The sequence below is a fragment of the Elaeis guineensis genome, chromosome 6 (genome assembly GCF_000442705.2).
Source record: "Elaeis guineensis isolate ETL-2024a chromosome 6, EG11, whole genome shotgun sequence".
NCBI lineage: Eukaryota > Viridiplantae > Streptophyta > Magnoliopsida > Arecales > Arecaceae > Elaeis > Elaeis guineensis.
This window is the reverse complement of record NC_025998.2, coordinates 17,494,022-17,510,582: the sequence shown is the minus strand read 5'-3', so window position 1 is coordinate 17,510,582 and position 16,561 is coordinate 17,494,022. Positions and strand designations below refer to the sequence as shown.

General features: G+C 37.9%; 1 protein-coding gene across 3 annotated transcripts; it reads right to left on the bottom strand.

The window, feature by feature from the left end:
• Positions 1-801: 801 nt before the first annotated feature.
• On the bottom strand, positions 802-16,561 carry LOC105047058 (sulfhydryl oxidase 1). Of its 3 annotated transcripts, none has more exons than XM_010925849.4 (12): positions 16,169-16,561; positions 14,265-14,289; positions 14,087-14,179; positions 12,930-13,111; positions 7,331-7,403; positions 7,126-7,194; positions 6,960-7,033; positions 6,731-6,887; positions 4,735-4,775; positions 1,842-1,988; positions 1,276-1,767; positions 802-1,162 (listed from the first exon to the last, which is right to left on the bottom strand). In XM_010925849.4, the coding sequence occupies exons 1-11, from the start codon at positions 16,555-16,557 to the stop codon at positions 1,287-1,289; spliced, it is 1,731 nt and encodes a 576-aa protein (XP_010924151.2). In that variant the 5' UTR covers positions 16,558-16,561; the 3' UTR covers positions 802-1,162; positions 1,276-1,286. The 3 variants fall into 3 exon arrangements, with proteins under 3 accessions (XP_010924151.2, XP_010924152.2, XP_010924150.2); XM_010925850.4 differs by having other exon boundaries at positions 1,324-1,767; XM_010925848.4 differs by having other exon boundaries at positions 802-1,767.

The window sequence follows — 16,561 nt, the reverse complement described above, 5'->3', positions numbered from 1 at the left end:
GTGCCATGGACTGGTGGCGAGTATTTATCTAAATTTCAGGCCATCATTTGCAGACTCTAAATTTAAGTGCGAGCAAAACGAGCGTAAACCCATCAATGTCAGCTTGAATTGTAGTCTTTTAGGTATTCCGCCATACTTCTGAATATGCTCCTCAGAAATATTTTATGATCTACAACAATTGGTGATGATAGGACTCGGGTGTTCAAAACCTTGTGCTATTTATCACATTGTTGGTCGAGTAGATGGCCTCTGTGACAATGAAACTTACAAGCTCCATATCTTCTCTTTAATTGAAACTTCCATTTGAATTCTGGATGGTTATTAAGGGCCCTTCAAATCTAAACTATTTCCAGATTCAAGATGCATTTTTGACGTAGAAAATAGAAAAGATGGGGCTCTTGTTCTCTGAGTATCTGACTTGGGTAATTGCAATAGATGACATACCACCATTACTTTTTTTTTTTTTTTTTGGTAGAAAATCCCACCATTACCTTGTTTCATTTTTGCAAAAATGATATAATGTAGAGCTTGTCTGGATCCACATGATTCGCCAGTTCCTTCTTCTTCTTCTTTTTTGCATTTGATAACAACCAGTTCCAATTTTTCAAGTATTGCGGTTATCCTGTTTCCTTACCTCAATCGTCATGAGCTTGTCTAGGCGTCCCATCACCATATCCATTCGCATTCTCCAACATAGAGAGAAGACAGAGAAAAGTGTGCTGACCATATCAAAACCCCAAAATGAATCATCCAATGTAGAGATTACCAACAAAACCCAACAATGGACCGAACAGAAACATGAGCTGTTCAGATCCCATGCTCAAATGGGCATGGTGGTCAGAGTTTCTAACCTGTTCACAACCAGATAGCAATCAAAATATCTTGACATGGACACAAGTATTTGGTGTAAAAGAGCATAAAGTTTCTAAATTGCTAAACTGCACAACCTTTTCCTTTTTTTCAATGTATATGTGCTTTGTATTCCTCTCCAAAATTGCAACAATAACATATATTTCATGGCCTTCAGGAATAATTTGAGAAATATTAAAAGAGATCACAAGGGAAATGGTCCCGAGAGACATCCATGATGCCATGCAGCTCAGTTAACAGCATTTGTGCCTGAGTAACACTGGAATCATTTCAGCCCCGATTCTTTCTTTGCCTGAAATATGGAATTGAAAGAAAAGAGAAGAATGAGTCAACTCCTCCACAAGCACTACTTACATTCCTATTAGCTGATGCCTTGCTAACAAAGCCAATTATACTGATGATTACCCTCCTATCAATCATATGTTCTTTAAAGAATGTAGTTGGTGTAAGTACTTCCGATTCTTCTGTTGTGTCCGCCAAAAGCAAGCTAGCACCCCAAACGCACAGCTGGCAAAAGCAATGGCCAGGGCAGCTCCAAGCGGTACAGCAACTGCATTTGTTGAGGTGGTGATATCATCTGCCACTGATTCATCAATCCTGTTGCTGCCAAGGCTTGCATCCTTGTACGAAGACATGAGAGTTTTGCCATAATATTGAACCAAAAACTTGAACACCTCATCCTCATTCCAATCTACTTGACTTGTGCCAGTTATTTTCCTGCTAGAAGAAGGATAGCATGATGGGCAGAGTTGTTTTGGGGGCCATATAATCTTGGGGAACATTGGGTCACCAGTTCCTAATTCTTTTTCTTCTTTCATTAGCCTCTCGTTGACTTTGTTATGAGTGTTCCATAGCCAAAGGCTTAGGTTGCGAGTTGTCTTAAATGGGACTGAAACACTGCAAGCAAAATTTTAATAATGAGATGTATAGACAGCACATTGAATTGAATATTTGCTTTTTATCATTCATACCTTGAGCACATCTCATAAAAATGCCTGCGACATTCCTCACAGATGAAGAAATTATGGATGAAATCACACATGGCTGTGAAAGTCAATTGGCTTTCTCCATCAATGACTCTAACAGATAGAGAATGTAATAGAACCCAGAGGCCACAGCTGCAAAATATACGACCACATAAGTGAAAATAACATTTTTTTATTGCATTCTGTAAGTAATGCATTTGAACCCACAAGGCAAAAGGCATGTAACATATTTAATGCCACCTATCAAGAAGATATGATTATGTTACCTGATACTAGATGTTAATATGTGATGCACATGTCATGTAGAAAGAACGGTTGTGATTCTTGCACTAGTTAATCAAAGAAGAGGGCATCAGCTGAGATGCGTAATTTATTATTAATGCAAAGAGAGGAGATGGGATCGAATTGTGCCAGGAGTCTCAGTTGGTCAACTGTTTGATTTTTTTTTTTTTAATGGTCAATCTGCTTCCATTTCTCATTTGATCTCATGTGAGACCATTGAACATCCAGCTGGATGACCAACAACAGACACCAAGAGTTATACTAGATGAAGCTTTCAAGCACCACTGATGGAAAAATATTATGAGCCACCAAGTAAATATTTGCAGAGAAACTAAATCAGCACCAATCATTCTATCAATTTAAGTTCGGATGATGAGTATGTTACCCTTCTAATCTCATCACACAAAGTACTGATATTCATGAACAAGTGAAATGGCTTAATCTGTGGTTTCCAGGGCTGCACTTTATATTGGTGTCAATGCCCTTTAAAGAATATAGGTTGCCACGCTTGTAGCAAATTCTTCTATTTTATTGCAAAGATTGTACACAACTTGTTCAATCAAGGATTTGGTAGCTGGAATCTTCTGCAAAGAGTGGTGTACCTGCTCTACAATTTCACTCCCACATAGCAATAACTTTGTAACATCCCAAACCATCCCCACTTGGTGGTTCCAAGTTTTCTGAATCTAAATGTCCTGCACTTTGCTAAAAAGCAATAGCAAACCTTACCAAAAAAAAAAGAGGAACAAGATCATTAGTTATAATGTTTATTCTGTACTAGATTTTTTCAAGGGGTGTTTCAAAACCCCCAAAATACTCCACTTATTTAGCCATTACTTCCCAACACCCTTAACCACACACTCCCTCCCCTTCTTGGTTCAGAGTTTTCCGAATCTGAACATCCCATACTTTGTTGCAAAGCAATAACTTAATTACTAGATTTTTGTTAGTTGTAATGTTTATTCCACATTAGATGTTTCCAAAGGATGTTACAAACCCCTAAATGTTACAACCTCTGCATTTCACTCAAAATAAATTCATACTCAACCAAAATAAATATTTCCGAGATACTTGCAGATGTCCCCATAATTTGTATCAAACTAAAGCAACACAGGCAGCTGTATAAGAACAACATGTTCAGTAAGCCATTCATCTCCTCAAGTGAGGATAGTAGGTGGTGCTTTGGAGATAAAACGAAAGCTCAGAGATAGAGATTATCGAATTGGTATTTTGGTAGGTTGCTTAGCCTTAAAAGTTCCCCCTTATTTTTCAGGTTTGGAATTCTTTAGCCAAGATTAACCTCCCTTAACATGGGTGCTTAGCAGACAGACATGGAATTTTGTTTTTAGTCACCCCATATGACATAACAGAGCCAACTACAAGGTTCTTCTACCAAAAAAAAAAAAAGAATAAAAAAAATTTAAAAAAAAAAAAAGGAAAGAAGCTTCTATCCTAAAGGTTACAGTCTCCTTGTGAAAATCATAACATACAGAACTTAAAAACGATATCAAGTTGGGTCCTAGTTCATCTTCACCCAGAAACATAACCTGGTCAAATTTGACAACTGTCCTTATAAGGTGGCATAAATTGGAAGTTTCGAAAGGAACAGAAATAGGGACGGAATCATGAAGCATCTAGGGCTGTCAATGGACCAACTGGCATGAGTGGCCCGATGACCTGGCCCCAAAAAGCTAAACAGGTCCCAGGCTGGGATCTTTAGCTCAATATTTTGGGAAGCCCAAAAGTTTTCGAGATGGCTCTGCGCTTTAGATGTTGTCCTAAAATGATCGGGTGCCTGACTTGAGCCAAGCCTGGCCCAACATAACATTAGTGGATGGGTTGAACTCAAGCATGAGACCCTCCTGCCTGGTCTGGGTTCGGTAGGATCTAGCTGGAGCACGAGACTCTTGGGCCTGATCCAGGCCAGCACAGGTTCAGGCCTAAGGTTACACTAGGCATCATTTTGTGACTTGACCCATTGGCACCCTAACCATTTTTTTTAAAAATTTTTTTAGGATGTTCAAGGATGAGGACTTTTAGGGATGAAAACTGTCAATCAACAATAAATAACAAATAAGTTATTCACCAAGGCTTGTTAGGTGGGGTTTCCCATGCTTGATTATGAAGATATCTCACAATTTAGTAATATAATTTGTGAAAATGTGTTGCTTGGTGAACTGGTAAATTTATCATACTGAAAGGCCTGACAGTTAGTCCCATGCATATGTGCAATCTTCTTGTTTTTTTGCCAAACCTAGGTTCATTAGAAAGATCTTCCAAGATCTAGTAGTACCTCTACATTGCCGAAAATTAAAAGAGGGCATTCTAGGGTTCAAATATCAGTTTTAACTACAAACATAATTACACGGCCAGTTTAATCTGATTTTTAGAATTTTATTTTTATAAAGTTATCAAGGTTCTAATTACAATATATTCCTTTCTAAACATAGATCTAAAATCTTGACTTCAAGCAACAAAGTTATAGGAACTTATGTTCTTGATCATTTCTGCCATAAACACAAGCTCATTCTGTACATAATTAAATATAAAGAAACAAAAGCATGGATTGTTCTTGGAAAGCTAAGGAATTCAATACCTAAAGCCTCTCGTATCATTTTTGCTGCCACGACAAAAAATCTGCAATATGATTTTGTATAAATGAATATGGAGAAAAATTGCAACATGAATAAGCAGGTCATGCAAAATGTTTTACATAATGTAGCATGTGCTAAATATGTACAACATTATAGGTGGATAAATATGATGAAAGAGATGTGATATTATTTTAGCTGTATCACCCAAGGACATGGAATCATGGATTCAAAACTGCCAGAATAGAACAGTACTATCAGAACCATACCATTCTGATATGAAACAGGCAGTACCATGGCTGCTGGGATGTTGAAACCAGTTGAAACAGTAAATACCCGTCATACCAATCCATGCCTGTGCATATTGGCATTACCATATCAGTCAGTATTGATGGTTTTTCTTTTTCCTGTTTTTGATGTTCTGGTATGTACTCTCTGTACCACTACTGTATTGGTGCCATAGTGTTCTGATGGAAAGATCATATAGGCTTCGGTACCAGTATTTAAAACCTTGTGAGGAATGATAGTTATTTCTTGAATTACACCAAATAGAACAATTTAGCTTCCAAGAATTCGAGATGCTTTTGTTACCAGATTCGGTCATGGCAATGGCCATGGCTGGTGAGGTTTCAAAGGAACTTTGAAAAGACCAAGTGTTGACCAGTTTAAAGGTCATTTAAAGGTCAAGATCAGGCATTTTTCATGGTTTCCATGAAATAAAAGGATTGAGTGAAGCAAAAAGAGACCCGGATATAGTAAATGAAGAAAGATTGTAGAATTAACTGACTATAATCCCAAATATCTATAAAACAAAAAACAATCAAGGTAGGATTAGCACCCTTCCTCAAAAGGAAAATTTCAGACAAAAATGCCCAAGAATCAAGGAGCATGATAACTAACAGTAAATTCATTTATGCAAATTTTTAAAGGGCATCTATGTAAGTTTCAGACTTCTAGTGAGAAAACTATGACTTGGTTGAATAAATGTAGTCTCTTCTAGTCATTTGAGTTAACTATGCATGAAACCAACTTATCCATCCAATTGTTTTTTGTTGCTTTGGCTTTTGAGAAAGGGAATTCTCATTAAGCACGTCCATGAAAGTGCTTCAAGAAGAAGCTTTAGATATTTGGTTTCTGGTAATCATGTAATTGAAATGCTATTTCTAATAACTAAATGGAAAGAGAGGCGAAAAGCATTAGCATGAATACATACCCAGATGACTTTCATAGGATTTGGGTCTAACATGAAATAAACCTGCCCGAGATTTGTTACAAATTGAGGATCCAAAATAGATCCATTTACTTAAGGCAGGTTCACTTAAGTTGGGTTTATTTTAGAGGTCTGGTTTAGAAGTAAGAAGATAAATCAGTATCAAGTTAAGTTTATTTGGTCTTTGCAAGCTGGATCAGAATTCATAGAATTGAATGCAACATGTTGAGGTTTAAGTTGAGATGAATGATTTAGAATGACACAATTCAGATATGAGGTTCCGGCTTGACCTGTGAAGAGTGGAACTGAATTTATTTTTACCTAATCCACATGCACCACCTTTGTCTTTGAGCAAAGAAAACTCATCCCTTTTTAGGAAACAACAAAGGTAGCTGAATTAAGAATAAGCAAGATCAATAGAATCTAAGTATTCGAGCTTTCCCTTGGCAAAAACCAAAGGTTTCCTGCTCATAAAAAAGTTGCCTTGAAACCTGTACTTGTAAGAACCTTTTATTGGGCGTTTCCAATCACATTTTCCCCAAGGAATTTTCTTTCTATAAAAGTTGTAAATGGATTTCTTTTTCTAATGCTAGATATGTCATAAGTTCTTTTTGTTTTTCAAGAGAGAGAGAGAAAGAAATAATAACTGTACAATTCAATTCTACGGCAAGTTGACTGAACCAAGATATCAGTTACCCACATTTCCAAAAAAAAATACCTACTAATGTTTAAATACAAAAAGAAATCAGTCTACTAGAGAACAGAATAGTCCAAAGAAGCAAGATGCCCACCCAATGTCCGCGAGGGGCTTCCTTGCCACAGATCAAGTAACTCTTTAGCGTGTTCCTTTCCTGCAATGTGGTGATCTCTTGAGAACTGACTGGAAAAAGATCTGAAGGCCAAAGATCATCAAAGTTTACAAGTATCTCAGCGCTTCCCCTTTGACACCTAATAACCAAACACCAGAGTAAGCAACCACAAACTTCATTGTCTTAGATGCATAAAAGTCTGATACTTGACCTTTTAGAAGGATGATGGGTGACTAAAAGCTGCAAGAACTTTATAAGTGGGGCTCGAGTCTCTGACTTGATCATCTGCAAATTGTACAAGAACAACAGAATTATAAGTGCAATTTGTTTAAAAAAACAATAGCTTATAAATCTAATCCAAGAAGAAAAAGCTCGACCTTGTGTTCCGATATTATGCCAAATGCACCAGCTGTTGCTTTCTCGACATCATAAATAGCCCGAGCAATCTTTGAAATGAGTAAATAATAATTTAGTCTCATATGCTTGAAAGGAAATGGCACGGGTAAATAAAATTCAATTCAAGCAGAATAACAATAAAGCATGCAGTGGTGGATAACATTATGATTTCCCATCACAAAATACCTGTTCAACATTAGAGGCGTTCCTTGGAAGTGTATTTTCATTCTCATATTTTTCATCATCTAAATTGAATGAGCTGCATAGATCAGAAACATTGCATACATATCAAATATAGGAGCTTATCTGGGATTTAACAGTAACAAGTTACCATGGACTTTTAAAGATAAATGTACCAACAACTAACTCGACATACCAATTCTACTACCTAAATCAAATGCAGAAAACATAATGTTGCAGATCATGGTGACAGGTTAAAAATCTACCAGCCACAAATACAGAAAAATATATAAAATGGGAAAAAAAGAAAAGGGATGGAAAAATATAACCAGTTCAAATGTCAACATAAAATTTCTAGAGTCACCATCTATCTCAGATGAGAGATTTCTAAAATCTGCTTTGATCACTCATGACAAAGCCATATATAAAAGGATGGCCTAGTGCATGGGGCCTTGCCACTGCAAGATATGGAGAGGGTCAGATGTACATAGCTTTACCCTAGAATGCAGACAGGTTGTTTCCATGTACCAAACCCATGACACCTAGGTCATAATAAAGCAACCCTACCATTGCACTAATGTCCACCATAATCATTACAGTCACATGACTAAAGAAAATTTTAGGCAGTTTTCCATAATACTCAGCAACTAAATGATGGCAAAGAAATGGCATTCTCAACAAGCAATTTCTTTCTGCTACATTTGCACATGATGTCTGTTTCAAATTTAACAGAGAAGATCTTTCACGAGCATGTTTGAGAACAATAAGCAGAAATGGTTTTAAAATTCCAAAGATATACATTATCCAATCTTAGAAATTTTAAATTGAAAGCAAGTAATATACAAAATAGCATAAAAAAGGAACTGGTTGAGTCAGACGTTGACAGCATATGCCTTTAGAATACTTCTATGATTTGCTCCAAAAGCATTATACTTTATGAGTGTTATCTTCAGCAAAAGCAGAACAAATTTTCCTCCACTGTCGGTATTCTCAAAAAAATGTAGAAACATAGCACTTGTGTTTTCAGTGTATTGTAATTTTTTAAATGGACCACAAAGATTGGCCTTACCAAGGTTTGCTTCGCTGATACCAAGATCCATACTGGTTTTCTGGCGATACAGTCAATACGGTACTGTGCTGTTCCACTCTGTTCTGGGTCCGTGCCGACACAACAGAACAGCGAGGGAGGGGGAGAGGAAGAAGGAAAGAGAGGAAGATAGAGAGACAGAGAGGGATGAGAAGGAGAGGGAGTGGGAGAGAGAAGCTGAGAGAGAGGGGAGGCTTTTGAGTCCCCATCTTCTCTGGCGCACAAGAATATAGGGGCAGAGCCTTTTTTTTAAGTACCAACTTCACTATAAAAAATTCACAAAAAGGGACCGATGCCCTTGTTCTTGTGCGCTGGAGGAGATGGAGGCTCAAAAGCCCCCCCTCTCTCTCCCTCTCTCCCTCTCCCTCCCTCTCTCTCTCCCCCTCCCTTGCCAATTTCTTAAATCAAGGGGCAGAATCATGCCAGTCCACCTCCAGTGCGGCTTGGTACGTTCCGAACTAGGCAGTTTAGGGAGCTACAATATTCCCTAGTCCTCACTGCTAGGGAACATTTTGCCTCCAACAAACAGTAAATTCAAATTTTAACAAGGCAAGGAAGATGGCATGATCATCAAACTTAATGGTTGCAATGACAATAGACTGGGTATTAATTCTCTTCATAAATTGCTGCTTTCATTTGAAATTAAACATTCAATTTTATATTATTTCTTTGTATAAATATTTATATATTATCTTTTAGTATTTCTAGAAATTTTCATTATTACATTACACTAGCTTATAACCCCATGCAATGCATGGGATGTGATTTTTTTAAAATAATATATGATTTTATTTATCTATTTTATTATGTCTATTCTAAAAATATCTATGATTCATGCACGTTATCTATTTAAAAAATCTATGATTCTAAATAGTTTGTATTTATATATTTTGGCGTGCATAAATATTTTATTATATCTATTTTTCTTCACTCCAACACAAAAGACTTTGTTTTAAAATTGGTTTCTATGATTCCAAGCATAACTCCTACCTAAGCTTTCAAAACACCACATTCTATCTCACAAAACTAATGTTCAGCAAGTAAGGAAACGGACATATTAGTGCAAGCCAACACCACAGAATGAAAAAGAAAAAGATGGAGACCGGTGAGTAAATGGTGAGACCACGAAAGTGTAAAAAACGAAAATAAAAAATAAAAGAAAGAGAATATAAAGGAGCGAGGCAAAAAAAGAAAAAAGTAAAAAAAAAAAAAAAGTGGTGGAAGATATGACACGCCATAAAGAGGTGGTTCGTGGGGAGGTGGTTCGTGAAGCGGGGACGTACAGGTCATAGGGGGCCCATAGGACGTCAAGGGGGCATGGCCGGTTTGAGTCAAATAGGACTCAAGGCTTGCCGCTGTCGCTCTAGTGGAGGCGGCTGACCGAGCCAGGGTGGAGGTCGCGATAGCTGCCCTTGATGTTATCCCTGTTGAGCCCGTGCTGGTTCCACCTGTTATCGATTGGCACGTGTTCCTAAACCTCCAATCGAAACCTAAAAAGCCCTCCAATCTTCCTCGGATACTCTCCTTCCCCATGGATCTCCCAAGAAAAAGAAGTGAAACGAAAATCGAATGATCAATCTATATGGGAAAAGGTCTTACCTTTCAAGTTTTTTCTGTCTTTCCCTTATTTTCGTTGATTTCTCCTACATTTTCCCTAGGTTTTCCCTCCGATCTCCCTCAGGTACTCTCCTTCCCCATGGATCTCCCAAAAAGTAAAAGCATGATAATATGGAGAGAGAGAGAGTGTGTGAGAGAGAGAGATTTTGGAAAGCATTTACTATTTTGGTACAATAAACCGATTCCAATTTCTCATATAAAGAGAGATAAGAAGATGCAGCATAAACCATTGTATCGTACCTATATTTTTACTATCATTCCTCTCTCTTGCTTGAAATCTCTGTCCCATCACCATCATCTCGTAAAGAAATCTCCATTTCAATCTCAACTTTCATTTAACACCGATATATAATAAGGAAAACATGAAGAGTCCGAAACTAATTAAAAAGAAGATATTTTTTAAGAAAACAAAAATTTATTACCCATCATATGCCTTCTGTCCTCTTTGCAATCCAACTTGGCGAAAAGAATAAATAAAGGACATTTCAAGTAGGGAAGTAAAAAACTAATTCTACATCAGCAGTATCAAATTATTTAGTGGAGACGGCACCACCGGGGTGATGACCTGAGCCTGGGTGATGAAGCGGAAGAGCAGAGCTAGGGGGCAGTAAGTCGGTGGTGGGGCTCCTTCTGGAGGCAGCAAGCGATGAAGCTTCGGAACTCCGACAAGGCTGTGGGCGGCACCTCCGATGGGTTGGAGTAGCAGATGGCACACATGAGGCTAGCGAGACTAGCCCAATCCCCGCCCTGCCACCCTAGCTGCTCCTTGAAGGGGAACCGCCCCAGCAAGAACTCGAGCATACTGAGGCCGAAGCTCCAAATATCACCGGAGAAGCCATCATAGACCCCCTTTTTAAGGTCCTTGTTAATCCAATTGGGGCTCATGTAGGCGATCGTCCCCAAGGAGTTGCAGGGTTCCATGGTCTGGGCCAAGATCTCGCTGACCCTGAAGTCGGTGATCTTGACCTGGCGGGTAGCATTGGTGAGAAAATTGGAGGGCTTGATGTCGGTGGTGGAGATAGGCAAGGCCAGCGAGGACCTGTCAGGCAACGTCGGTGAGGACGGGCTCAGCGGTGATGCGGCGGCCGTCGAGGGAGCTGCCATCCATGTACTCAAGGAGGACCTAGATCTCTAATACCCGATCATAGAAGCCATGGCATCGGACCACATGGGGGTTGTCGGTGGTGTGGAGGATCTCAATCAACCGACAGAACTGGCGGCGGACGGCGTCCTCATGGGTGCCATAGATCACCTTGAGGGCATGGATCTAGCTGGTGGGACGGTGGTGGATGGTCTTACCTTTCAATTTTTTTCGTCTTTCCCTTGTTTTCATTGATTTTTCTATGTTTTTCCCAAGTTTTTCCATCCTCAGGAGTCTCAATCAGGTGGGAGGCTTGAAGCAAACAAAACAGGCGAATAGGGAAGTTTAGGCCATGCGGCTCCTCCCCCTTTTCCTAACACCCCACGTGTCAAACGAAGGTCCTGCCAATGCAAATGCCTCCATTTTAATATATATATATATATTAGATAAGCTATTTTTTAAATATGGCTTGTTTGGCTAGAAACCAACTAACACTTATTGGTTTTAATGTTAACACATTCTAAAAAACAAAATTTCGACCTTGATATTAGTTGTAAAATTGTAGGTATCTTGTTCTTCTAATCTAATGTCAGAGTATATAATTGCCACGTTAACCCGAAACCCATCTACCATAGGACTCATCCATACAAGATACACAATTTTTTAATTAAAAATGCTTTGAAAGAGAGTTGAACTAATATAATAATGCATAAAGATAAAGCAACTATTGTCATATATATACAACACATAAAAAGAAGCAACGCACATGCAACATCTTTTACATATGAAAGCAAGCATACATATCTGCTTGCAACTTATTTTTAAGCTGCCTCTAGAAATCCTATATAGGTCCGTTGCCATGTTCCAAGATAAAAAAACAAACAAGATATTAGGAACAGCGGAGATTAACAGTCAGATATGGAAATGAATCCTCAGTAAGTTTGTTGCATGTCGGATGAAAATCCATAACAATTATCGACCAAGAATTACAAAATTGCACCTGAAAAATCAGGATAGTCCTTTTTGTATGGAAGATTACACAAGATTAAGTCATTAGTAACTACAATAGGTTCTTAATATTTCCAATCCAATAATAAAGTAACTACTATAAAAAGCCAAGGCCAAGTGAATATCTGACTCTCTGACTCCACTTGGCTACAGGGTCATGCCTTTCTTTCATCTCATCAAACTGGCCCTTAGTTTATAATAATTATACTCCTAGTACTAGTGATGCATATATTGTAACCCGTCCATTTTCAATTCTGGTCAAGAGATCTTGTATACTTGAGATGGGGAAAACAAGAGTACCATATAACTGTACAAGTATATCATCTTTCCTAAATCATTTGTAGCTTCTAATAGGTAGACTTATGATCTAATGATGCGCACACTTAATTTGTTCTCTCTTTTTTAAGCAAGTAGAAGTGTGTTCATAGTGCAACTATGCCATAAGCATATAATGTTCAGAGTAGATGATTATCATGTACTGTGTCTCATCCAAGGATTTAAGTATGGCACTATGCCTGTCCATGCTGGCATACAGTACCAGACCAACAATGACCACTACAATTGGCACCCTTTACCAGCCGCATGTGTCAGCATGGTAGCATAACAGATTGGCAACCTTTACAGGTACAAGTACCAGTACCAAGATTTTAAACTTTGATATTTATCTTTAGGATGCACACATTAAAATCAAAGTATCATGTTTTCATACGTTAAATTCAAAATATCATGTACATTAAAACACAGCAAAAGCTAGTGCACACAGATTCCTGATTCATGGAAACATTAAAAAAAAAAGATGCACAATAACTTACCTGCCAATTCGTTTATTTATCCAATTGAGCAAACGATCTGCTGTCCTTTCATCATCAATTAATTGTATCTCACTTTTCTCTTGCTTAGGATCCCATTGACCAGATGCAAATTTAGGTGGTCGACCCCATAATAGCATGGGATAATGGCTGACTGAAAATCTATCACAAAGATTCTTATTCATCTGTGCTGCCAAACAATCAAACACAATAAAAGACTGATCACTAAAGGTGCTACTCCATGAATGTGAACCATTCAAACCATCACAAGAATGCAAGAAGTGAACAAAAATTACTTGAAACTAGAGCATCTAAACAGTTAGCACAAATTACCATTTGGTGATACAGTGATATTATCCAAGACTATGAATCTCACAATAGTCAAATAAACTGTACACCTTAACAGTTTATAGATTAACTATAATGGAAAATTTCATGATCCATACGAAGCATAAAAAAAGAGATTCCCCATGGTAAGTTAAAGAGTAATCCCCTAAACATACTCCTTTCATGAGCATCACAGCATCTGGCAATGTAACTGATCTTCATAGTTCCAAGTCTTCCTAAAACATTTTTATAATAGCATTACTAAAATAAAATTGTTTAAATAATGCAATAATTTTAAGTAATTAAGGGTAACTAAAAGATTAGAACCCTTTTGTTTAGGTGCACCATCTCAATTCGGTTCTATAATAACTGTGGTGAGACCACTCACCTTTCCGCAAAATATTTAACAAGCTTATTTTACAAAATATTTAATCGTGGCGATGACAGATACAAATTTCCATGGGTTTATAAAGTTGTTTACCACGATCACATTTATAAGCAAGAATGACTTCACATTGTATCTTTCTTTTACCTCCAAAAAATTTTCTTCAACTGCTGCCATAGTATCTATTAACAAGCATAAAAAGTGTTCCATAGGATAGTACTGCTAATATCCTATAATTTAGAAATACCAACGTGCATCCCTTTCTTGCATTACTTTCCTAAGCTGAGTATCAGGCTTACGATTAAAACTATTAAAAAGAGGAATTCAAGAGCTGTCCAAGTTTTCAAGGACATGCAAAAGACACAAACCCAAAATACAGGATTTAGCAAGATCCATGGCTGATTAACCTATGGAAAAGAAAATTTATCCTAACTTAGAGCCACTATACCTTCATTGCACAGTCAACCCTTGTCATGATAACAATCCCAGGATGTGGTGCATCTGGCCCACTGAAAAGCCTTGCAACCTTCTCGTAGTGTGGCTGCAAAATTGGTGCTCAAAAAAGATCAAAAAGTTAGCTTCCAAAGAATTCCAGGCAAAAATCTTCAAATGTTAAGCTCACATACCTTATAATTTCTACAAGCAGGACACCTGTAGAATCAAACATAATACAGAATTAGCATATAAAATAGAAAGGAGGCACAATGATGAAATCGTGAGATTAGACTTACAATATGGCAAGTTGCCAACTGAAAAAAGTTTAAAAAATAGAGTTCTCAAGACAACATTTCATGTAACACCAAGACAATAAAATAATAAATTTACTCCATGTAATTCAACCCAAAATTTAAACCAAATTTAACTGGCTTACTCCCATCATTCCAAATGTCCACATGTAATCTATTTTCACTGCTCCAAAGACAAGCTGAGCCTTTAACAAACCAAAAAATGAGATAAGCGAGCTCTACTCATGTGAATCTGATGGAGAAGAAAAAAATCAAAAACATAATTCACTTTCCGATTTTCAAATATTTTATTTTGAATAATTTTTAAAGTCAAATTTTCAACACCTGATTTAAATAGGATCTAACTGCAAGAGTCCACCTATACAATAGGTTTTGCAGGACAAGTCACAAAGTCATTAAGAATTGATTTTTGGACATTTTAAGTGTTTTCACACATAGGGTTCTCCAGTTTTTTGAATTTTGAATTACAAGAACGGTTTTGAATGTTCATAAGATGATTGGTTACTTGGTTGTTAATGTTCTAATTAACTTGTAAAACAAATTATGAAAACCTAACAAAGGGGCCAATGGCTCCACATTAGAACACATCTTACGCTGTTTTTTTCTAATTCTGGACAGGTTTGGCCCTCTTGTTTCCTCCTAACCTCTCTCTCTCTCTCTCTCTCTAAATCATCCCTCAAGTATATTTCTTCTTTCCATTAATTTCTGTTTATGTTACCTCCTTTCTACTGTGATATTTTCTTACCTCAAACGTACCTTATGATGTGCTATTCTTAATCTCATTCTATTTTTCCACATTGCACACATCAAATTATTGCATACTTCAGCTTGGTGACCTAAAATACTGTACAAGTATCTAACTGCACCAATCCCCCGACTGACCCTACATTTATTAGAATGAAGTTTCGATGATTTATTCCTGTTTCTTAGAATTTTGAGTTAGTTTTTCCGGAATCTTCTCAAAACTAGTCCCTACCAGTTTGCTTCCCACTGATCTCACACTCACTACAAACTCCAATATGCCATCACTCCATCCAAGAAATTTGCTCACCTACTCCCATCAGAAGAGCAACCACTCACTTATAAATGAACAGTCGCAAGATGAATATTCAATGTTTGCTTTTTCAAGAACTAAAGTGAATGGTCAGATAACCATACTAATAAACTTCAAGTCCTGAATGCGACAAGTGATTCAGATAAGAAGTCCAAATCAAAAGACAGCTTGTTAAAATACTGAATCCCTCAGAAGGCAATCAGTACCCCAAACAAAAAGAGTATGAAGGGATCAATAGCAGTAATCAGGACTAAACTTAGTTGCAAAGAAAGTAGCGGCACCTCAATGAACGATGATAAGAGCGCTGCTACCAATCAGCAGTCAGATCACCGCTCAGTTCACCAGGCTGATGCGGCAGTCCATATTGGTGCAGTACAAATGGGTCAGGGCTACCAATCGCCACCAAAAAAATAAAAAAAAAAATCCTCAGATTTCGATGTCGGACCAACTGAGAGGTGATCCGGCGGGTGATCTTTAGAATATTCCATAATCAACTTATTGTGTCCAAAAGACAGAACCATCTGAGAAAAAAAATGAAAACCTAGCTTTAAGGTAAAAAAAAGTTTTTTTTTCAACAAAAAGAACTTTCCAGTAATCAAGAGATGCCCAGACCAATTCTCGGTTCAAAGGCAGGAATTTCTAATCAAACTTCTGATATAACTAGAGAGAAAAATGAGGAATAACACCTGGAATCATCTGACGATAAAAAGAAAGAAAAAGGCTGGCATACCAGTGAGCAAAGAACTCGACGACGGCAAAGGCCGCCTGAGACTCCTTCAGGACGCGATCGAAATTGGAGCTGTTGAGGTCCACGGCGGCGTCGGGGAGATCAGGGCCATCTCCGAGGGATCGGAGAAGGGACCGCCCAGGCCCCGCGGAAGATACGAAGCCCGAAAGCAGGAGGAGGAACAGGAGAAGTGCGACATAGGACAAAGTATCGGGAATTGACATTCGAGAGGGAACTAAGAAACGGACAAGAGATCTCCAAAAGAGGAGAAAAACAAAAGGGCTTGGGAATGAATCCCGGAGATGGCGACGGATTGCTTTCCGACCAGCATGGGCCCCCGAGGGATAAATTAAATACCTTGGGTGGCACCGGGAATAAAATCTGGAACCCATAGAT

What these genes read in the sequence shown, in the direction of transcription:
- LOC105047058 (XM_010925848.4), bottom strand. Translation starts at nt 16,557, where the DNA reads ATGGGTTCCAGATTTTATTCCCGGTGCCACCCAAGGTATTTAATTTAT. An exon ending in GTCGAGTTCTTTGCTCACTG is followed by an intron (nt 14,290 to 16,168) that starts GTATGCCAGCCT and finishes TTGATTCTACAG; the next exon opens with GTGTCCTGCTTGTAGAAATT. An exon ending in AAGCCCCTCGCGGACATTGG is followed by an intron (nt 4,776 to 6,730) that starts GTGGGCATCTTG and finishes ATCATATTGCAG; the next exon opens with ATTTTTTGTCGTGGCAGCAA.